This window comes from Manis pentadactyla, chromosome 10, assembly GCF_030020395.1.
Source record: "Manis pentadactyla isolate mManPen7 chromosome 10, mManPen7.hap1, whole genome shotgun sequence".
In the NCBI taxonomy this organism is placed as follows: Eukaryota; Metazoa; Chordata; class Mammalia; order Pholidota; family Manidae; genus Manis; species Manis pentadactyla.
In genome coordinates this window covers 57,164,726-57,188,157 of record NC_080028.1, presented here as the reverse complement: position 1 = coordinate 57,188,157, position 23,432 = coordinate 57,164,726, and the positions used below count along the sequence as shown (strand labels likewise).

Here is a 23,432-nt window from a genome sequence, read left to right as displayed (position 1 = left end):
TGGGGGAGATCTAGTAACCACAATGTTGCTCATGTGATTGTATATTAATGATACCGAAATTTAAAAAAAAAGCAATGCTTAAGAACTTTGCCTTTGAACAACAATATCTCCCTAAAAAGAACTGCATAAACCACGATCTAGAGTAGGGGTCAGTAAACCTTTCCCATAAAGGACCTGGTTGTATTTTAGTCATTGCAGTGTGAAAGCAGTCATAGGCAATATGGAAACAGATGGGTATGCTTGTATTACAATAAAACTTTATTTACAAAAACAGGCAGCAAGCAGGCTTTGGTCTGTGAACCATAATTTGCTGACCCCTGAATGGAGTGTCAGGCCTGGGCTGATTTTTCCCCACCCTGCTGCAAGGTTTGTGGGATGTGGTTGAAAAGGACTATACAAAGAGGCAGAACACAAGAGTTCTAGCCCTGGCCTGACCTCTTCCCAGTGCTAAAGAACCCCAGACAACTGCCAAAGCTTCCTGAATCACCATTTCCTTATCTTTTCAAAGGATATCTGTCCTTGCCTTCCTCATAGATTCAAGGACAAAATGAGGACATGTATGTGCCAGTGTTTTGAAAATATTTATTTGAAAAATAAAGTGATGTGGTTTAGTTTCTTTTGTGATTGCTTTCTTAGTGATTCAGGGTAAAGTAAGAATCTTTGAGAAGTCACCTACTCCCCTGGGATAAGTGGAAGGTAAATTCAGTTTTTGTGCAAGATCAGTCACATGCTCACAAGCCTCTTTAAAACACATCCAATTTATATTTTGGTTAATTCTGGACAGGCATCATTTCATTAGGATTTCCAAATCAGCAAATATTAAACAATAAAGCAGATTGTTCAATGGGATTCTCAGAATTAAAAGAAAAAAGAAGCTTGACAATCCTTGGAAAAGAACATTTCCAACTGCATCTTGTTTTCTTCTCAGTCAACTCCCAAGACACTGCTAACTCACCAACAAGGCATGGTAATGGCGTTTTCCTGTCTCCGATCACAACATCTGTTACATTACCGCCAAATAGCAAGTAAACAGCTTAATCCACTAGAGCTCGGATGACTACACTCTATTTTCAAATACCAGAAACTTAAGAGGCAACAGCTGCAACATGTCTCAAGTCCAAGGATTGCACGGCTGTGTGACATTCTGATCATTTGTAAACCCCTCTCCGCAGGCACACATGGTAAAGATGTGCTCAATACCATCAACAGTCTGGTTCTTGGGACCTAAAAAGAACGCATGGTTTCTGTCTTCTTTCAAGCCTGGTAAGATAAAATAATAATGAGACGCTCAATATGCTGCATCTCATCCAGCTCTGTGCATGGACACTGAGCCACAGTGTGTAGTGAGTCTGAGGCCATCCTGGGAACACCCATATTTCCACCCACAAGCTGACATAGCTGAATGGATTGAGACACAGAACCGCCTTACCTGCCCTGATGTACACCTGATGGACCTGCTGCTGCTGTTTCTTCGTGATGCGAGAATACTGCCGCTTCAGCGCGTCGATGTCAGTGGTCATGCGTTCCATCATCATGCTGTTCAGAGCTGCGTTGTACTCGCTTCGACACGAATTGATCGCTCCTGGACTCAGCTCTGCTATGTTATTAGACCTCAGACTCTGCTCTTCGTTTGGTTCTGTACTCCAGGGCGGAGACAAGGAGGAACGGGACAATGAGAATGGTTTATCCTACAACCCGCTATAGTAGCTGTAGTACCTTAACCTCCAGGAAATTGTAAACCACAAAAAAAAAATGTACTCTAGAATTTGTCTAGTACTTCTTTTGATTTGGTCCTGAAAATATGTCTGCATTTTATTCACCTAATTATGGGTCTGAAATGAGCTCTAGGGGTTTACCATTTGATTTTTTATCACTTGTTCACTTTCTAGACATCAGATCAACTGTTGGCAGATAAAATTGCTGTCATGTTCTAAAATTCTCTCAGAAAAATATAACTCCAGATATCTAACGTCAGTGTGCATATTTCCATATAACTACATGAGGATTTATAAGGGATTGATAGTTTGTAGAGGTTAGTCATTACAGTGAGTTTTTAAGTTAAAAATAGCAATACATTCTATAAAACTACCACAACTTTGGATCACTGTATCACTGAAGATGAATGTTTTTATTCATTTAGCAAACATTTTCTGATCATCTACTAAGTATATTATGTCTGGTGTGGTTTCTGCTCCTCCAGTGACCCCTACAACTGGCAGATTTGCCCATTAAATAAAATGGAGATGACATCTGAGAAAGAGAAACAAGCACCATGTGAGTGCACACACATTCTGCACAGGCTGGGGAGGGATGCAGTGCAGTGCTCCTAGCACAGTAGGCACCACTGGCCTGGGAACCAACTTTAAAAGAAAAAGATTAATTGGGGTTTCCAACTATCCTAACATCTGCCAAAAGTGCTACTTAGATAAAGCCTAAACATCGGATAAATTTACTTCCCTTTTTTACTGAAAACCCTTCTTTTAAAGAGAAGAAAATTACAAGGGAACCTCACATCTGAACTTAAAACCAACAAGAAAGATGAATGATGGGACTCGGCAGAAGACAATCCTGGTTGTACAGAAAGAAAAGAGAGAAATAGAGGAACATGGACCCAGACCACAGAAATGAGGGCTAAAGAATTTTAGAATTAAAATACATCTTGATCCCATGGCAAGGACCCATAGACCCCATGGCTGAAATCAAGGCAACAAAGAGCGGGGTGGAGGGCATCGTGGACTCAACAGAACTCTTGTCAGGTTCAGATTTTCAAAAGCCACTTACAAAGTTGAGAAGCCATACCAGAGACATACACACACAACAGCATGAACCTGAACCACTGAGCAGGTTAAAACTCAAAGCAAGCTAAGACATGGGGAACTCAAAACTACCACAACCAAAAAACAAAAAGAGGAACCTTCCAAGCAAGAAGAATAAAACTGACTCTGAGGAGAGAGCATTAAGTTGGCAGATGGCAAAGAGAACACAGAGGTGCCTCATAGCTTTTGTCTCTGTCTTCTTTTAGCATGTTTCTGTCCTTTTCAGCAAGGAGAAAGGTTCTCCAGACCGGAAGAGGCAGAACAAATACCCTAAAGGAAGAGCTGCTACCCAGATGGGAAGGAACACAGTGGGAGAACCAAGAGCCACTTTAAAAGGGTTCATCACATCAATGACATCCAGACCACAGCAAGTCCGTGCTCCTCAAGAAGAAAAGAGAGTGTGGCGTTTAATTCAGAGCACCACATTTTTAAAAGGACACCTCTAAAGCATGTTTAGAGGTGAATTTATAGACTATCAAGAGTTCTGGAAATTGTATCTTTGAGAAATTCTGAACATGGACCATGGAGAAAGCTTTAGGGGGACGTGGTGGCTGTCCTCAAAGGTATGAAGAGACATCCAATAGATGGGGAGTAGTAGACTTGTTCTGTTTTGTTCCAAAGAGAAGAACTATTACTAGGACTGGTAGATGGAGGTTATCTCTTTGCACCTAGAAACCATGGACTAAGTGGCAGAAGCTAGCAGAATGTCCTATGAGATCATGTGTTTCTTATCACTCAAATTCAAGTAGAGGCTACCATAATGTTTTAGATTAAGAGGGTATTTCTATAGGAAGAAAAGCCAGTCTATAATGAATTCAGTTAAACTCAAATAGAATTATTCATGCTTATATGCGAGAATCTGTACTACAGAACTGAACATAAAAAGTTGGATCACAGCACTCAGTTCTTTTCGAGTTGCCTGCTTGGATCCTTCCATGTATATTTCACTTTAACCTAACAAACTCCTTGCTGCTTCTACCTGCTATCTGATCTCTCAACTGAATTATTTCCTTTGAGAAGTCAAGGACCAAGAAACTCAATGCACAACAGTTTTGCGCCATAGGGCCATAGGACTAACCTTTGGGATTATCTTTTCCACTGACAGAAATCTTCATGTGAACATTTAACTTCAGTCTCCGGACTATAATCAAACAGTAAAGAATAATGTCTAGTAGGTGTGCTCTACCATGTAACTGTTGGGAGAGCCAGTTAAACAATGACATTGAAAGAGCAGTCATCCGCCTGCTTTGTTTCTAAGGTTTGATGATTTACCTTAACACCTCCAATCCAGCTTTGGATTCTATCTATCTAGCAAAGAAGATATTTTTACATCTATATTCCTGACTTTGTTGTCTATCAGTTAATGCTGAACTCGGGGCCCCCTCAAATGCCACTATCTGGTAAATCCAAATTCGGCTTAGGGAACCAGTTGTTTTGGGAAGGAAGGCTTCCTTCCCTTAGGTTAGAAAGGCATGCAACTGGTAGCAACAGTCAAAGCCTTCTGGCAACATCAGGCAATGTCAGGGTCCAAAACATCATAGTTAAAACCTAGGAGCCAGATAAGAGCCAGACTGACCTGGGCTATCAGTTCAGCTCTGCTGCTTATGGACATTATGATGCTGGGTAACTTTAAATCTCAGTTTCTCATCTGTAAAAATGGAATCAATAACACCTAATTTGCAAGTTCTTATGAAGATTAAATGAATAATATATGTAAAATGTCTAGAACCACAGTTGCTTAATAAAGGTTATCTGTAATTCTTTTTTAAATTGAGTCATTTGAGTGGAGGTAAAACTCATAAAGAAAAAGAAATATGCATTAAGCATGCAACACATAACAGAGAAATCCTGCAAAACAATACAGTAGCAAAGAAGATAATTTCAATAAAGACCTTTTATAGTGGTATTAAGTTCAGGAAACAATAGGCATTTGTAAGACACAGTAATAATACCCTTGCTATATAGCAAGCCAACACTTTGCGATCTTCTAAATAAAGAGCCACCTCCTTACCTTTAATTTGCTTTGGGTATTTCTGGAGTTCAGGTGCCAGGAGTCCACTGAAAGGTCCAAGACACCCCACTGCATTAGCAACAGCATCTTCATCGTCTGGATCATTCTCCTCATCACTGTCTCTGACCTTACCATGTCGTCTTGGAAAAAATAAGAAAAAGAAATATTCAAAGGAAATAGTGCTTTAAAAAAAGTTATAAAATTACGTGTTTTAAGTGACAAATATGTAATTTATATATACAAAAAAATCTCTCCCCCATCCTATCTTCTCTCCTGCTCTTGCCCCACCTAATTCCTCTCTTGAATTTAAATCAGAGCCTTTAGAAAAGAGACATTCGGGTTTTAAGTACCAAACTACTTTGAATATATTTCTGAGGCTTAATAAATACTAATTTAAAATAACAAATGATGGTACAAAAGCAACAAGGGAAAAAAAAGGACATTACCTAGAAATGGAGATGGGTTTGACCGTGGCTGGGAATGGTGTAATGTTGTAGGTGTATTTTTCCCTCAACTCTGCCAATTGCGGGAAAGGGAATGGAGCCATAGAATAAACAGTCTGAAAAACAAAAGCAAGGTTGCCAAGTCTGGAATGGTGGTCTTCACAGCTCTTATCAATTCTGGAAAGACATTAACGTTTGATGATCTGAGTGTGAACAGGCAGATACTGCTCCTTACACAGCAAGTGGAGAGATTCCACTTGATGGGCTTTAGAAAAAGACAAAAGCATACTGATAAACACAACAGTGAGCTCTCGAATCAGTCCAGCTGCGGCTGGGCATTCTAGTTGGTGAACCTGGGTGGGCAAACAGGGGCATCTGACTTCCTCCTGTTCATTTGATAGATGGGTTAATTCAGAAACCCCACAGCTCCCTATTACTTCTTTAACAAAGAATCTGCCAGTGTTCTTCATATGTAGTGCTTGTTTTCCAAAGCTTTGATGATTTCTATAGACATTTAATGTCAGCCTTCTGGATAAAATTTAAGTCTAGTGGATGATCTTGTGATGAACTGCACGCTTTCTCCAAAGATTCCACCTTTTCAAATGCCTGTGTGTGAGTTCCAGGTGAAAATTGTTAGCTGTTATTCTTAAAGAAAAAAAAAAATAAGAAAAAAGTGACAGGGTGTAAAGCATAGGCTGTTAAAAAATCTATAAATAAAAATGGGAAAAACACCTGTGCTTCCTCCAGAATTTTAAAATTATATATCATTCTATCAGGGGGAAAGTAATCTTGTCTGTTCTCTTTGTTAAAATTTAATTGCTCCAGATTTCTTTAATCCTTCAGGTTCTTATTTACCAGAAAATACTCATCACACTTTCATTTCTCTCAGGAAGCCATTCAAATGTTCTGATGACACTTTTCTAGGAAAACACTTTAAACTGGTATTTTTCATTTCAAAGGACTGGTTTTCTGAAGGCTTAGGAAGCACCTAATATTTGCATGGTAGGAAACGTAGGGCTCTGAAAGGGGCTTAGCCGCACTGCGGGTTCACTTTATAACTCCAGCTCCACTGTGACAGTACTCTGCAGTTTTGATTCTAAACCACCTGCACGTCTGACAGTCCCTGAACTGCATGGCCTCTGCTTATGTCTTACTGCAACATCTTACAGTTCCAGACAACAAAGTGTCAGCTAAAATTCCTTTATTTCTACATTGTTTATTATGCAAAGTTACATAACTTACTGGAACCACAAAGTCATCTCGGAGTTGTCCCCTCTCATGTCCTATCTCATGAAGAAGCTACCTGTGCTCCCCACTAGTCTGGAGTGTGAGATAAGGGCAGTTCCTGACCTCTCTGGGCCTCCTTCTCCTCATCTGAAAATGAAGGTTTGAAACCCAGCATGGTGATCAGTTCTGAGAGGGGCAGGCTGTGAGGTGGGAGAGAGGTATGTGAGGTGCTCACCTGTTGTTAGTTTTATTTCTTAAGTTGGGAGGTGAGTATGTAAGTTTTACTATATTATTTCTAATACATTCCATACACCTAAAGTACTTCCCATCATTTCATTAATAATGGTCAGAGTGAACTCACGTTCTTTGATCCCACAAAGGCGCCAACACTCACCACCCAAAAAGCTGCCTCATTGCTGGTACAGAATTCTTCCCTCCTTGCTCTCCTGACCTGTCTTAGCTCCACACACCCGTTTGAGGGAAATGGAGAGAGGTGATGCCTTCTCCTCAGCACCCTGGCTTTAGGTGCAGAACACAGCAGCTCTACTCAGACCTCTACAGGGCAGCCTCAACCCCTGGTCATCACACACCAAACGTGGTCCCAGTGCTGGGCCAAGAATCAGCCTGCTCCTCACTCATGACACTTTTTTTCTTTGAAAATTCAGAAACTTGCTTCAGATTTTAAGAAAACTATACCAGATGTAATGAACAGCACAGTGACTACAGTAATAATATTGTATCTTATATTTGAAAGTTGCTCAGAGAATACACCTTAAAAGTTTTCATCACAAGAAAAAAAATGTTGAACCATGTAAGGTGATGGATGTTAACTAGACTGATTGTGGTGATCATTATAGAATATATACAAATACCGCATCATTATGTTGTACGCTTGAAACTAACATAATGTTATACTTCAATAAAAAAAAAATCGATGCCATTTGGAATCAAATTTAAAAGATGGAATTATTAATGCTGGAATTTCAAAACTCCTTATCAATGAAAATATCTCAGTGAAGACAATTAGGGGGCGACTGGCTGAAGATTCACTGCTATTTTATTTTTGCCAGTTTTATAAAAAGGTATCAGAAAATTCCCTTGTACAGCCTCATGAAGGAAGTTTATAAGAAAGGAATGGGAAGAACATCCTGCTTCTACTTCGTCCCACCCTGCCCCAGGGTAAATGGCACTTAGCGACCTGCTGGGGCCACTCAGCTGAAGACGTCTGACCAAAAAGCAACCTGGCTCCACTGTGCTTTCTTTTCCTCTTTCTGATCTTCCTTTCTCTATCATTTACTTTTAGTTAGTCCTTCAAAGAGATCAGTGTTCCTAAAACAAGTATGTTTATAGTACTTCTTCCCATAAATTCACTCTAATTTGAAGGTCTCACATGTCTAAAGGCATGTTTATCCCACGAATGGACACCACACACCATCCCATCACCACAGTCCTCAGGGTACCAGAGAAGCTCTAAGTTTCTAGCTTTATAAATCAGAGATCTCCAACACATTCCAGGAAAGAAATTTTACTAATCATCTTAGAGCCAAAATGTGGTACACTAACAGACTCCTCAGGTTAGAAGGAATTTATTAGTTCAGCTTCCCTCCCAAACAGAGTTCCCTCGAGAGCATCTCCAACAGATGGTTGAAACAACTTCCAGTTGAAGCACTGCTGAAACACTTCCAGTTATGGGTACACACCCTTTTGCAGGGTAGATGGTTTCAATTATTGACAGCATCACTTAATCGAACGTCATCCTTCTATTAGACCAGCATCCACACACTTTTTATTCCCACCACATCACTGGTGGAAAAATGTGAACAGTCCAAGGGCAGGTCCTGCCCCATGGCGCATGAGAGCTCCCCCCAGGTAACATCACGTTATTGATGAGCACTTGGGTTAGGTTTTTCCAAACACCTACAAACCCCTTCTAATAGCATCTGACTTTTCTCTCTATTCCATGAAGGAATTCATGAGAGATTTTGTCGTACTAAAATCCATATACACTATTTCACTGGCACTCTTTTTTCCAAACACTATCAATACAGCCATTGCTAATAAAGCAAAAAAGAGTGATATAATTTACAGAGGAAAAAAACCCCAGGAAATTATTTTATGTATGACACTTAGAACTGAAAGAAATGCGGGAAGACAAACAAGGAGAATCCTTTCATCTTCTCAGCTCAAAAATAAAGACCTTACAGGCAGTCTGCATTTTTTCATCTGGAGCCACTTCAGGTTTGCTGGCAGATTTATGGTCTACTATACTTGGATCACAGCCATTGAATTAATTTTTTTTAAAAAACACTGAATACAGAAAAGAGAGTGGCTTGAAATAACATTAACCATTTTTCTCCTTAATACTCTGTGATGCCAAGGGAAGCCAACAAGTCAATTTACTATCCAAACTAACAAAACGCACTTGCATAGACATTTATATTCAGGCTCTGCTAAAAAGGAATTAGTTTTTCTTTCCTCATTACTGACATGTTTTACAAGAAATATGAAAACGCAAGTTGTACAAAAATTAGGCTCAGTTCATCTTCACCCAGACATCTTCCTGGGCAGGAGAAATGCTACTGAAATGGAATTGATTCAACCAAACCACAACCTACATTTTTCCCTCTAGGATTTTCTAAAGCAGGGTAAAGAAGTAGTTCTCTTTTCCCCAAATACCTAAGACTGGAAATTTCTACAGGACAAAGATGGCATATGTCAACATACCATATTCTCACTCGTTTTGGCAACGTCTAAACTTCAAGTGAAATAAAACGTCCTATTCTTCTAAAGAGGAATTCAGCTTTAGAAAAACATGTTTTGAATAAGGTGGAAGCAGTGTGCCAGGTGGTGGGGGAAAAGCATGCTAGGAGCCAAGGACCTGGACCTCAGGCCTGGCTCTGCCACTAGACAATCTAAGAAACTGGGAAGATGCTCACTCTCTGAGCTTTAGTTTCCTCTCTGCAAAGTGACTAGGTCAGTAAAGAGCTAGGCTAGTTGATCTTTAAACTTCTTTTAAGCCAGTCTTTTCCTAAGTGTTGTTTAAAGGTTTTACATCAGAACCGCCCATGGGATAAGTATCTGCCTTTTAATACACTCCTGAAATGATTCTTATGCACAGTCAAGTTTGAAAATCACTGCCTCAAGTCCTAACATTCTAAGATACAGTGTATTCATTGAGCAACCAGACGTATTCTTAGCACCATGCTAGGTGTTGTGAGGATACAGAGTAATATGAGGCTCCAATCATTAAGGAACTTGCTTCTTCATCAGAAAAAGTAGATTAACATATTTGAAAAAATAAAGAATACAAAATAACCTATGATTAGTATTAAATCAATTATTAAAAACCTTAAGTGCTGAAGGAGGTTGAAGGAGGCATCATCAAGGAGGCTGAGGGGTGGGGAGAGAAGAGAATGAGCAGTACCCAGGCGGGCAGATTTGATTTCCACAGATGGTGTCAGAGGGACCCGCAGCTGGGTCATGGGAATGTGCATGGACTGAGAGGCCCGGGGGGCATGGAGCTGTGACCCGTGTAGTAGGTTCCGGCTGTGAAGTAGCGAGGAACATCTTTGGACAGGCGGATCGGGGCAGGCAAAGCACACCTCCAAGGCAGCCTGACTCCAAGCAAACCCACCTTCCTCCCTGCAATAAACTCACACTCTTCTTCCTAAGCCAGAAACTTGGGACTGCTTGTCTCCCCCATTCCGTTCTCCCCGCCCTATATCCATTTTCCATGGCTAAGTCCTATCAATTTCACCTTACAAGTATTGTCTCTGTTCCGTTCTTATCTGCACCCTTCACTGCCCCCTCAGAGGCCTTCTGCTATCAGACTTGACCCCTTCAAGTCCATCCCTCACAGAGCTGCCCCTGCAGTCAACATGAGACGCAACTCAGACCTTTCCCCTCTGCTCCTTAAGACTTTTCAGGTTACACAGCTCTTTTCAAAAGCTCCACAGAATCTCTAGAACTCCAGGAAACATAATTTCAAAACCACTGACCTAAGAGATCAAGCTCCTTACTTAAGTAGGTTGTGGTCCTCCATAACCCATCCCTGAACACCAAACTCCTTGCAGTTTCCTTAACACACCATCAGGTTTTTCACTGCCATTGCTTTGCTCATGCTCAACCACAAAATGCCTCTCTGCTCTGCACCATGTCCTCCAGTACATACCCACTCACCTTTACATGTGCATGCACCCAAGCGTATGCACACACATACACACACACACACACACACACACACACACACACACACACACACACACAGCCTGATCAACTCCTGTTAATCTTTAAAGGTAAAACTGGACATTAATTCCCTCAAGGAAGTACTTTGACAGATAAAGACATTCAATAAATATTTGGAGAAGTTAATATAGGGCCTATAAAACTAGGCTGAAGCATTTTATTTGCTACAGTTAATACAAGGAAGCACAGGTTTTATGCAGAACAGTGAAATGGCAAAGCAGTAAGTGTGGACCATACTCTGGCCACAAAACCCTGATTACATTAGAGCTGAAGAATCCTGGAGGGAAGGCCATGATCATCTATGAGGGTTGTTTAATTCAGCATACATTTACTGAAAGAGAGGAGGTAGAAGACTAATCGCTGACTCTCAATAGATGTTTATTTAATGATTTCATATATTGAGCAGCTCTTGTAAAAGGCGAAGTGCCAAGTGTTCAAGCAAAGCACAGTCTCTGTCCTCAAGTAACTTAAAATATCAGAGAGGAAAGAGGATACAGTCTCAAAGCAAGGTAGGGTGTGATGAACAAGAGAGGTACAAAGAAAATGTGGTGCTGATTCAAAGATGTGAGAGGTTATTTTACTTGAGACTGTCAGAGAAAGTTTCACAAAGGAGATGGCATCAGAATAGGAACTTTCACAAAGAGGCTGGCCTTTAAACATGGAGCAAAGGTATAGAGGAGGCAAATTCCAGGCATTTCTGGAAGCACGAAAGATAGTGTGACTTGACTGAAATAGGTCAAGGGTATACAGGAGGAAAAGGAAGTACAGCTGAAAAGACAGGTTAACACGAGACAGTCAGTAGCACTGGATGATAAGCTGAGAAACGCAAGCTTTCTTCGTAGGCAGTGAGTGGCCCTTGACATTGCATGAGTGAGGGAGAAGGAATGAGGCCTCAGAGTCCTGCTCTGGGCCATCAGTCAGGCAGCTCTATGGGATGTAGGGGATCTCATACATGGAACATACCATGCATGGGTCTTGCACACAGAGCAATGTTCAGAAAGAAGCACTTCACTCCAAGAGAGGGAAAGAGCAATGAAGCAATGGCCCCAGGATAAACGAGAAGAGTTGGAATCAGAGCACAGATGTCAGGGTCAGAGAACCCCTCCTCCTCTGAGATAGGAAGGAAGAAAGAAGAGGTGAGAATGCAAAGAAAAGTTGAAATAAAAAATATGAATGCTCAGAGAAGTTATACCAGGCAGAAAATATTCTCTATAAATCGGTGGCTATCTGCGAACAATAAGGGATTCTGAGCAGGAGCTGGGGGTGCCAGGAAATGAGTAAAGGAATGGGAGCCCCTCACTTCTCAAGTCCTAAATCAGGACATTAGTCTTCAGTATCTAGTCTGTTGGCTGGGTCCCAGCACCCAAACCCAACCTCAACCATGGAACCCAACACAAGGGTAAAAGTTGAAACCAAGAAAAAGGAGAGAAACCATAGGCAGGAAGGAACAAAAGCCCAAGGACAACACTGGGCATCACCTTACAATTTGTAAGCAACACAAGTTGAATGAAAGCCGTGACAAATATCCATTATTTATTCCTTCCTTCCTCTTGTGATGTGGATAGTTCTTATCAAATTTTATACAGACTCTTGGTCAATTGTAAAACTCAAAGGGCTGGCCAAATACATTTCCCAAGACCGCTACTGTGGCACCACTCACTCCCCCGAACCAGGGTTCCCTGAGCCTAGGCAGGGCCACACTGCCCACTTACCTGCATGAGTTCATGGCTTTCCAGAAGGTCATTCTCTAGCATCTCCTGGGTAAGGCGCCCCATGGTGCTGTAGAATTCATCTGCTGTTTCACAACATTCTATCTGACTAAAGAAAGGACAGAAAAAGGAATTGCTTAGGACACCCATGCTGTGGGTACACACTGCAGGTACAACAGGATGAGTTACCTCTTGCCATCAAATCAATCAAGTTAGCAGTCAACAAAAATCACAGTCCTAGGAATCAGTCTGCCCTATGCAGAGGAAAGATTAAAAAACCCAAAGGCAACTCCTAGGTATGTACTATTGGATGAGTTCCTGTCCTTCCTATACTTCTCCCCAGATTCACAGCCCCACTTGAGGCATCTTTATTTCCATGTGCCACATTCTACACATCAGAATACCCACCACTGATCAGAAACAATAACCAGGAAATTGGGTACTGAAGAACAATTATCCCCTGTAGGGAATCTATTACTTTACTCTGTAAACTGTGACATCACTGATAGACTGAAACCAAACCACAGTCAAAGTGAAAGATAAAAAAACAAGAATTTTATCTGCATATTTCATCAGGCCACAGGATGTTTTCACAGGCATAGTTTTTTCAGTTCTTCTCAGGGTATTCATGCTAGTTGGAGATTATACCCTACTTTCTGCATTTGGTTGTACAAGTAAATAAAGGATTGGTCACCTGGCAACCTGTGAAGCAGATTAGACTTTAATCCTCCTTCCAGAGGGAGAAAAAAAGAGAAGTGCAAAGCAAAGGGCACTACATATTTATGTTTCATCTATCATGGTGTTCTTTGTATACTAGGATAACTCTCTTTGCCCTCCAACAAAAGACGTAAGCTTTGACATAGTATAATGTGGGGGGATTTCCATAGAGCCATCAAAAACAAAATATGATGATGGAAAAATTTCAGGTTCTGGAGTGTTTTTTAAATCCAGTGATATAACCATGTAAATAAATAAATGAAATAAATGGTTGGAGTACTATTACAAAAATAGAGAGTAGCAAGTGGAAAGGAAAATGTAGTTAGGTTTATGCTGAGGGCTGACGAAGAGAAACAATGCTTGAGATGAGTTTTGAATACTATTCTCCATGCTGACAAGGAAGAAAATGCATTCCAAAGATGGACACCGAAGGCAGGAGGCCCTACCCCGGGATCTGCAAGTCGCTCCACACACCCAGAGTGGGGGCAAGAGCAGTGGAGGGCAGGGGGTGCCTAGCCAGAGGGAGCCAGTGCGAGCTGCAGGCAGAGAGCAGGTGGCCTTACCTGCCAGCTGCGTCTCTTCAGGCCAAGAGTCCCTAAAGGCATTTCACAGGGAGTGTGGGCTCAGAAGTGCCCTTGGCAAGGCTGGCCTGGAGCTGGCATGGCAAGCCTAGGCTATGACTGGGACACCTGGGAGGACACACTGCACGACGCGAGGCCTGAGGTGGTGAGGGAATGAGCCAAGCACAGGGTCACAGGGATACGACAGAGAGACGCCAACAAAGGTGAATTGATGGGCTGTAGCTTACCTATCCCAAAAGTAGCCTTGGTGTGAGTGAGAGGAAGAAAATCCAAGCTGCAGAAGGTAAAAGGAGAGGGCCCACATATGTATATTCTCATGTATACATAAACTGGAGATTGCTGTGTGCTGTTTATGATTTCTCCAGTGGAAGTTTTGGGGGAAAGATTACAGGCACCAGAATCAGAAAGATCCAGGGTGAAGTCCCAGCTCTGCTATCACTAGCTGTGTGACCGGGAACTACTTAATTAACCTTCCTGGGGTAGTGTTCTCATTTGAAAAGGGAGGGAAAATAATTCTACTTACTCCCCTGGGTGCTGGGGAGAATCAAATGAAATAATGTGCTGAAGCTGCCTAACACAATGATGGCACTGTAGGCACTTGAGGATTTACATTGGTTGCCTCTCCTTTAGGCTTAACAAGTTGCATGCTGTGAAACATTTAAAATTCTGTGAGTGTATTTACAATAGCCAACATAAGGAAGTAACCTAAGTGCCCATCAATAGATGAATGGATAAAGAAGATGTGGTACATGTATACAATGGAATATTATTCAGCCATAGAAAGAAAGAAATCCTACCACTTGCAACAGCATGGATGGAGTTAGAGGGAATTATGCACAGTGAAATAAGCCAGGCAGAGAATGACAAGTTCCAAATGATTTCACTCATTTGTGGAGTATAACAACAAAGCAAAACAGAAGGAACTAAATAGCAGTAGACTCACAGACACCAAGAAGGGTCTAGTGGTTACCAAAGGGAAGGGGTTGGTAAGGATGCAGGGGGAGGGAGAAGGGGATTTAAGGGCACTATAATTCACAATCACAATATAGGTAGGTCACAGGGATGGTAGTACAGCACAGAGAATACAGTTAATGACTCTATAACATCTTACTACGTCAATGGACAGCGTCCGCAGTGGAGGGGGTGAGGACTTGATAATATGGGTGAATGTTAATATGGGAATGATAATATGGGTGAACCATTGTGTTGTATATGTGAAATCATCATAAGACTGTATGTCAATGATACTTTAATTTAATAAATAAATAAATAAATATTCCATGAGTGTGATTCATAGATGCCCTGAACTTCATAACAGTAACCATTTATTATCAGTAGATTCACATCCTTAGAAGCACAGATTTTAGAGCCAGGATACCTGGGTCCCAAATCAGGCTGTTCAACTGACAACTGGGTGACTTGGGCAAATTTCTTAACTTCTCAGTGCCTCAGTTCTCACATCTGTAAAACAGGACTGATAACAGTACCTACCTCATAGGATGATGGTGAGGGCTAAAAGAGTTAATTTTACATCTAGAGCACTCAGAACCACACCTGTCCACTGCAAGCACTCAAGGTTCATATTGGATTTTAAGTGTAGCTATTATCATTTTAAATAGTGTGACATCTCTGGGAGGACCACATTTATAAATTTGGATCCTACAGACAATGGGTAGATGAGAATTAAACCAGAATCACCTCTTTTCCTCCTGCCCCATCATTAAGACCTGACACAAAGGTGGCTATACCTGCCCCATGCTCCACCTCTTTAATCCTGTAAACTAGCTGCTCAGAAGCCAGACTCTCACATCCAGGGAAACTATCAAAGCTCAAAGAGTTTATAAGATACAGAATAGGATGGAAATACACGACTGCAGAAAGAGGCAGGTATTGGGAGAAAATGGAAAAATAAGTAAATAGCACACCAAATCCCCGACAAATTTGTTTCCCCAACTGTAAAGCAATGTACAATAAAACAAAGGCAAAAGAGATGGCTATGTGATGTTGAAAAATACTTACAATAATGATTTTTTTTAATCCCTGAATTGATAGTTGGTGATACTTTTCTTGCAAAAAGTAAAAAATGCTGCAAGTCTCCCAGGAAACAACTTATCATAAATAAAAAGGCTAGCTAAAAGGTTTTTGAAATAAACCCTGGCAGTGATTTATTAGTTTTCTGACATACTGTTTATGGGAACCCACTCAAGTCATATATAGCTCTAGAAAAGAAATATCAAAAACTTCTCCACATCTTAACTATAACAATTTCTTTCTAATGTTTCTTCCATTACCTCACAGTAGCATTTTAATGTAATAGTTATAATATAGTAGAGATGGGTGAAAATACCATAGTTTTTACAGCCCTGCTACTAGTAAGGAAAGTAAGTAAAATCTATTTGGTAATAGACTTGGCAGTAATAGATTTCAACATTCAAGTAATTATTGAAGAAAGGAAAGAAGTTCCATGTGTTCTACTATTGACTATATACTAAATATCATGCTAGATGCCTTATACATATTATCTCATTTAATGTTATCACAGCCCTGAAAGGCAGGACAAATATAAAGCTTCAAAAATAATCCAAATTCTAACATTAACTAACAAACTCACCTACCCCTCTCCAGACCTTCCAGTTTCTCTTCCATTTAAGTTCCTCTCCCTCTTCCCAACGAGGGTCCAAAGAGATGCTGACAAAGAGTAAACCAGCCACAACACTGGCACTGAAGACGAGGAGGAGGAGATCTGCTCCCTTCTCTATAATAGTTTTCATTTAGCCCCCAACAATCAAGAATGAGCCAGCTGAGATCTCAGAAGGCTAAAGGAATTGAACAAAGTTCACCACTTCCTCTTTTCCTCCCACTTATATGTACGTGTCTTACACAATAGAGCACAAAAATTGCTTAATGACCTCCACACCACAGAACAGAAAAGGAGGGGGAAATCACTTACTCTCCCAATTTTGCCCAGATAGCCAGCGACACCCTTAAGATGATTTCTGAGCCTTCAAAGAAGACTGAATCCCAAATCTTTAGAACTGTATGGTTAGGGAGGCACGTAGCAAAGAGAGTCAGAAACCACTGCATTGTGAAGACATTCGTGAGCGGGGGCTCATATCCACCTGAAATGAAACAAACACTGCATTTCTTCAGCATTGATGCTTGGCAAGATGTAAAAATACCCTCTTTCCGTCTACTGTGTCCACCCAAATATGTACATTTTGTGGCTGATTTTTTTAAATCTCCAAATTCTAGCTTTCCTCCTTTTTTCCTTCATTTTCTTGGAAGAACATAGATGTGTTTAATAAAAATCTCAAATATGAACTTCACAAATTCTTTTTGATATTTCAAAAATCTTAACCTAAAACTCAATTTTTAGTTAAACTCTACATATAGTGGGGTGTTAAAAAAATAAAGAGAATATTTTCCTCACCAAAACAAGATAAAAACAATATTAGCCTCTCAAAAGCAAAAACCAATTTTCAAAACCTCATAAAGCCCATTTTTATTCAAATTACTGCTTATAAAAATAAAATTGCTCATATGAATTACTTGTCTAATTCTTAAATTATACACAGTTCTCAGACCACAATGGAATTAAACTACAAATCAATAACTGAAAGATAGCTGGAAAATCCCAAAATATGTGGAGATTAAACACAAACATTTAAATAATTTTGAACTAAATTATATCCAGTTTTAAAGCTTAGGATCCATCTGGCAACTTGCTGCACTGATGGACAGTGACTGCATTGGGGTATGGGTGGGGACTCAATAATATGGGTGAATGTAGTAACCACAATGTTTTTTCATGTGAAACCTTCATAAGAGTGTATATCAATCATACCTTAATAAAAAATTTAAAAATAATAATAATAAATAAATAAAGATCTAGGATCCAGCTCACTTTATAAAGTTTCTGAATTACTAAAACCACAGAGTTCCTTCCCACTTCCTGTTAGGGCATATGTATATATTTTAATGAAATATAAATATATACATATTTGGACTGATCGTCCCTCCAAATTAGTCAGGTTACGCATTTATCCAAGTATGAACAAAAACAGATCTGCTTTCCTGCACTCACTTTTTCCTTTTTACCAAGAACAAAGGAGTATGTTGGTCAGAGACTAGAACTGGGGTCACAGCTTATAGGCAAGTGCAAGGCACTTGGGGGAAATGGGAGCCCAGTCAGGCATGTCTGACTATGGCCCGGCAAGGCTGATCTATCAGGAAGCTTTATGAAATCCACACAGGTGCACGAAAATACTGTACAGGCAAATTAAATGAGAAGATGACTCAAATGGATTAGAAGGAAATACTTAAAGACACCCAGGTGTCACTAAAATCTCCAGGGTATTTTAATCACAGATTAGGTCCTCAAAATCCTTTCATATTTTCCCAGATATAAATGCATGGGTTGAGAACTGGCACCATTTAGCAGAAACACAACAAACTTCTGACTGTTTTATCTGGGGTCCTGAGCCCAGCCAGGCAAGTGCAAGCAGTGCGTATAATGACAGCTGCTAGCTCAGGTACTCCGGAAAGCTAGATGATGCCCATCAGATAGCAGTGACTCTCCACCCCCACCCCACTCAACCCAGGGCCTTCCTTCAGGGATCAGATTCTATCCAGAAGCCCAGAGGAGCCCTTTTCCAGAAAGAACTGGCCCATTCATCTCAAGTAAATCTGAATAGCCTTAGCATGAATAAACAAAAGGAACCTTAAACATTTCAATCCAAAGGACTGCTTTTACCTTCTGCAACTTTATGAAAATGCATATTCCATTCTCTATAACCTCAGTGGTTCAGGAAAAACCAAAGTTTGTGCTAAATTATACTTGCAGCTCAGTTTTAAAGAACTGGTGCCAGCTTAGAACAGTTTAAGTAGATGGTAAGATATGGACACTGTTTTTCATCTAGAGTACAATATATCATTTTAGTTGTTGATCTGGTACTGGTTGAAGTATTAGGTCCTTGACTAACTTCCTAACCATGACCAGTTAGAGGTACAACATGCGGGCCTATTTTTTTTTCAGTTTTATTTTTGTTCTTTAGAAATCTGTTTCATTGCATCAAACTCTCACCAATAGAAACACCTGAAAACAGGTCTTTCGATTCAAGGTTTAGGCTCACATGTATAGTAGAATCAGAGAAGTAAAATATTTTCAGAGGTATAATAGCAGTGAATCATCACTACCTCCACTTTCCTTGTTTGCAGTTCTCTGAAGAATATCCAGGTGCTGAAACAACTCCGGGAGCTTCAGTCTCAAGAGGTCTCTAAAGACAGCCATGTCCACAGACAATGCCCGCAGATTATTGACAAAATAGCTTTCAGGAAGCACCTTATCAATAAGGTAAATCATAATCTGAAGAAAAAAATAAAGAATAAGACTGCTTCATAAAAACCAATTAATTAATGACTCTATAACATCTTATTATGTAGATATACTGTGACAGGCAATGGAGGGGGTGAGGACTTGATAATATGGGTGAATGTTGAACCACTATGTTGGGTATGTGAAACCATCATAAGATTGCATGCCAATGATACATTAATAAAATTTTTTTTAAAAAGTATCCTAACATGTCCTAAACAGAAAGAACATATTCAAATAGATATAACGCAGTTAGCCAAAGCACACTATCCTTTAAATGTGTCAGTACCCCACGTTCTGGATTTTCAAGGCTCATTTCCACCCTGGGTATGGAGTGGGTGGCATAATTATCTAAGTAACTCAGACCTGAAGTCAGCTGCTGTCTAAAATTCCTAGATGGGCCCCTAGACCTGGGCTCACTTCATAAGTAGCTGTGATTACACAACCCTCAGCCTCATGCTGAGAAGTGCTGGAGTATGTGTTTGATCAGCAGCCAGCAGGAACCTCAGTATCAGCTCCTTGATGTCAGCACAGTTTTAATCAAGATGGACAACCAAACATAAAAACCAAAAGCTGGCCTGTCATAAAACACTCCAGGCTAAAGCAGGTCTTGAGATTCACTTACCATCAACCTGGGCTATTTGAAAAACTGATGTTGGTTTTTTATCCACTTTCCTCTTCTGGGAGAATGCAACAAAGTTTTGTTTGAACAAATAGAAATTTTTAAATCAGAATTTCTTCCATAAGATTGTCTCACAAGTTCTTTAACTTACTATCTGCATTCTGACTTTTCTATTTTGTGTTATCTTTTCTAAGAGGTCAAGAACCACTAGAAAGACACAGAAAAACACAGAGGAGTTCATATGTCCACCTCTGGTCCTTTCCCTGTCAGTTTGCACCTTCCCTCCTTATGCTCTCCTCTCTAAAGGAACTGCTCATTCCGTAGAGAACAAGACAAACAAACGGAAAAATAAAAATCATAACTGGCCCTATATTTTTTAAATCAAAAATGAACTAAAGAGCTTACTGACATCACAGTATATTCAGGACTAATATTAAGAATATTATAGCTGAAAGAAAATGGCATATTTATAGTCTTATTATGCACTATTTTTTAAAATAAATCCTATTAAGTAATTTAGAGCAGCATTTGGAAAAAGTACAACTATTTACAGATTTTCTTAAAAATGTCTGGTTTCACTTACATATCCACAATAATGTGCCTCTATGATGAGATAAGCCCTTAACATACATGGAATTTTTTTAAACATTATGGCATTCTTGCCACATCATCTCCTCAGCATTTATGATGGGGAGGAGTTATTGACCTTGACTTATGTTGGCAGCTTGCCTTCTTATCAGACCTTTCAGATTTCTGTTGTTAGAGAAACCAGCTGTCTCCCATTTTGATTTCCAGCGTATCACAAAATCCATTTTCCAAAAATATTTATCTCCCATACCTGACAAAGGCCCATATTTCCCTCATCCCTGACTTATAATTTCTACTTTTAGGATCATAGTTTTGAATAAGTCAATAAAGGCTGGGCCATAATCTTGAGAAGACTGCTCTGAGACCTTTATTATAGGAGTGGGCAGGCCCAGGGAGCCTCCTCAGCCTTAGATGGGATAGAATTTACCAGGTAAGTACATCATTACCTTGTAAATAAGAGCTTAGCAATAAAAAGGAATATATTCAATCTGTGTACAGGGAGGAGGTCCTGGAAAGACAAGGGGCAATTGAGGGGGAAAATAGAGATCCTGCAGAGCACAGTGTCCTGGTGGGGACTTCGCACTCTACAAGTAAGAAGAGGATTTACAGGATCACAAAGGCAAAATTCAAAGGTAACAGTCTATCCAGTATTGTACTTTTCATCTGATATAAAACCAAAATAGAACCTTAAGTTTTTAAAGAAATTATGATCACTCAAAATCAAAGGAAATATGAAAAAAAAATCCAATTACCATAGTAATTCTAGTGACACAAAGAAATTCTCTGTCTAAAGACATCTTGAAGTCTGATGTAAGAATAAGAGCTAGCTATGGCTTATGTCAGGTATGTCACTCCACCTACTACTGCACTTCAAACACAAAATATTAGGTCTTTAAAAATTAAGATAAATAATGGTGTGAAAGACCTATACTCTGAAAACTGTAAAACATACTTGATAGAAATTTAAAAAGACACCAATAAATGGAAATACATCCCATGCTCATGGATAGGAAGAATTAATACTGTCAAAATGGCCATCCTGGCTAAAGCAATGTACAGATTCAATGCAATCCCTGTCAAAATACTGACAGCATTCTTCAAGGAACTAGAACAAATTGTTCTAAAATTCATAAGGAACCACAAAAGACCCAGAAAAGCCAAAGCAATCCTGAGAAGGGGGAATTATGCTCTGCAACTTCAAGTTCTACTACAAAGCCAGTCTTTAAGACAATTTGGTACTGGCACAAGAACAGACCCATAGATGAATGGAACAGAATAGAGAGCCCAGATATAAACCCAAGTGTATATGGCCAATTAATATATGATAAAGGAGCCATGGATATACAATGGGGAAATGACAGCCTCTTCAACAACTGGTGTTGGCAAAACTGGACAGCTACATTTAAGAGAATGAAATTGGATTACTGTCTAACTCCACATACAAAAGTAAACTTGAAATGAATAAAAGACCAGAATGTAAGTCAGGAAACCAAAAAACTCTTAGAAGAAACATAGGCAAGAATCTCTTGAATATAAACATGAGCAACTTTTTCCTGAACACATCTCCTTGGGCAAGGGAAACAAAAGCAAAAATGAACAAAAGGGACTACATCAAACTAAAAATCTTCTGTACAGCAAAGGACATCATCAATAGAACAAAAAGGCATCCTACAGTATGGGAGAATATATTAATAAATGACATATCCAATAAAGGGTTTAACATCCAAAATATATAAAGGGCTCACATGCCTCAACACGCCAAAAGCAAATAACCTGATTGAAAAATGGGCAGAGAATCTGAACAGACACTTCTCCAAAGAAGAAATTCAGATGGTCAACAGACATATGAAAAGATGCTCCACATCACTAATCATCAGGGAAATGCAAATTAAAACCACCATGAGATATCACCTCACACCAGTTAGGATGGACAACATCCAAAAGACAAGGAACAACAAATACTGGTGAGGATGCAGAGAAAGCGGAACCCTCCTACACTGTTGGTGAGAATGTATACTAGTTCAACCATTGTGGAAAGCAGTATGGAGGTTCCTCAAAAAACTAAAAATAGAAATACCATATGACCCAAGAATTCCACTCCTAGGAATTTACCCTAAGAATGCAGGAGTCCAGTTTCAAAAAGACATATGCACCCCTAGGATTACTGCAGCACTATTTACAACAGCCAAGAAATGGAAGCAACCTAAGTGTCCATCAGTAGATGAATGGATAAAGAAGATGTGGTACATATACACAATGGAATATTATTCAGCCATATGAAGAAAATAAATCCTACCATTTGCAACAACATAGATGGACCTAGAGGGTATTATGCTAAGTGAAATTAGCCAGGTGGAGAAAGACAAATACCAAATGATTTCACTCATCTGTAGAACATAAGAACAAAGAAAAAACTGAAGGAACAAAACAGCAGCAGACTCACAGAACCCAATGGACTAACAGTTGCCAAAAGGAAAGGGACTGGGGTGGTGGATGGGAAGGGAGGGATAAGGGCAATAAGGGGCATTACAATTAGCACACATAATATAGGAGGGCAGGGCACGGGGAAGGCAGTGTAGCACAGAAAAGACAAGTAGTGACTCTATAGCATCTTACTACGCTGATGCACAGTGACTGCAATGGGGTATGTGGTGGGGACTCGATAATGGGGTGGATCTAGTAACCACAATGTTGCTCATGTAACTGTATATTAATGATAACAAAATAATAAAATTTAAAATAAAATAAATAAATAAATAAAAGAAGAAAACAAATCCTACCATTTGCAACAACATGGATGGAGCTAGAGGGTATTATGCTCAGTGAAATAAGCCAGGCAGAGAAAGACAAGTACCAAATGATTTCACTCATTTGTGGAGTATAAGAACAAAGGAAAACTGAAGGAACTAAACAGCAGCAGAATCACAGACCCCAAGAAGGGACTAGCATTTATCAAAGGGAAAGGGGGTGGGGAGGGCAGACAGGAAGGGAGGGAGAAGGGGATTAAGGGGTATTATGATTAGCATACATAATGTAGGGGGGGCATGGGAAGGCCATATAGCACAGAGAAGACAAGTAGTGACTCTATAGCGTATTACC

At 39.9% G+C, this 23,432-nt stretch overlaps 1 protein-coding gene across 6 annotated transcripts in view; it reads right to left on the bottom strand.

Moving 5' to 3' along the window:
- Positions 1–23,432, bottom strand: part of TBC1D30 (TBC1 domain family member 30) — an 87,584-nt gene that overhangs the window by 5,672 nt on the left and 58,480 nt on the right. For all 6 annotated transcript variants that reach the window (XR_008992067.1, XM_036894938.2, XM_036894939.2 and 3 more), the window contains 6 exons: positions 18,946–19,114; positions 16,700–16,868; positions 12,455–12,560; positions 5,274–5,386; positions 4,828–4,967; positions 1,430–1,636 (listed from right to left, as the gene is read on the bottom strand). Coding sequence is in view for 5 of the 6 variants with exons in the window: in XM_036894938.2 (XP_036750833.2) it covers positions 1,430–1,636; positions 4,828–4,967; positions 5,274–5,386; positions 12,455–12,560; positions 16,700–16,868; positions 18,946–19,114 (904 nt within the window). In the remaining variant the exon portion in view is untranslated. The remainder of the gene's footprint in view (positions 1–1,429; positions 1,637–4,827; positions 4,968–5,273; positions 5,387–12,454; positions 12,561–16,699; positions 16,869–18,945; positions 19,115–23,432) is intronic.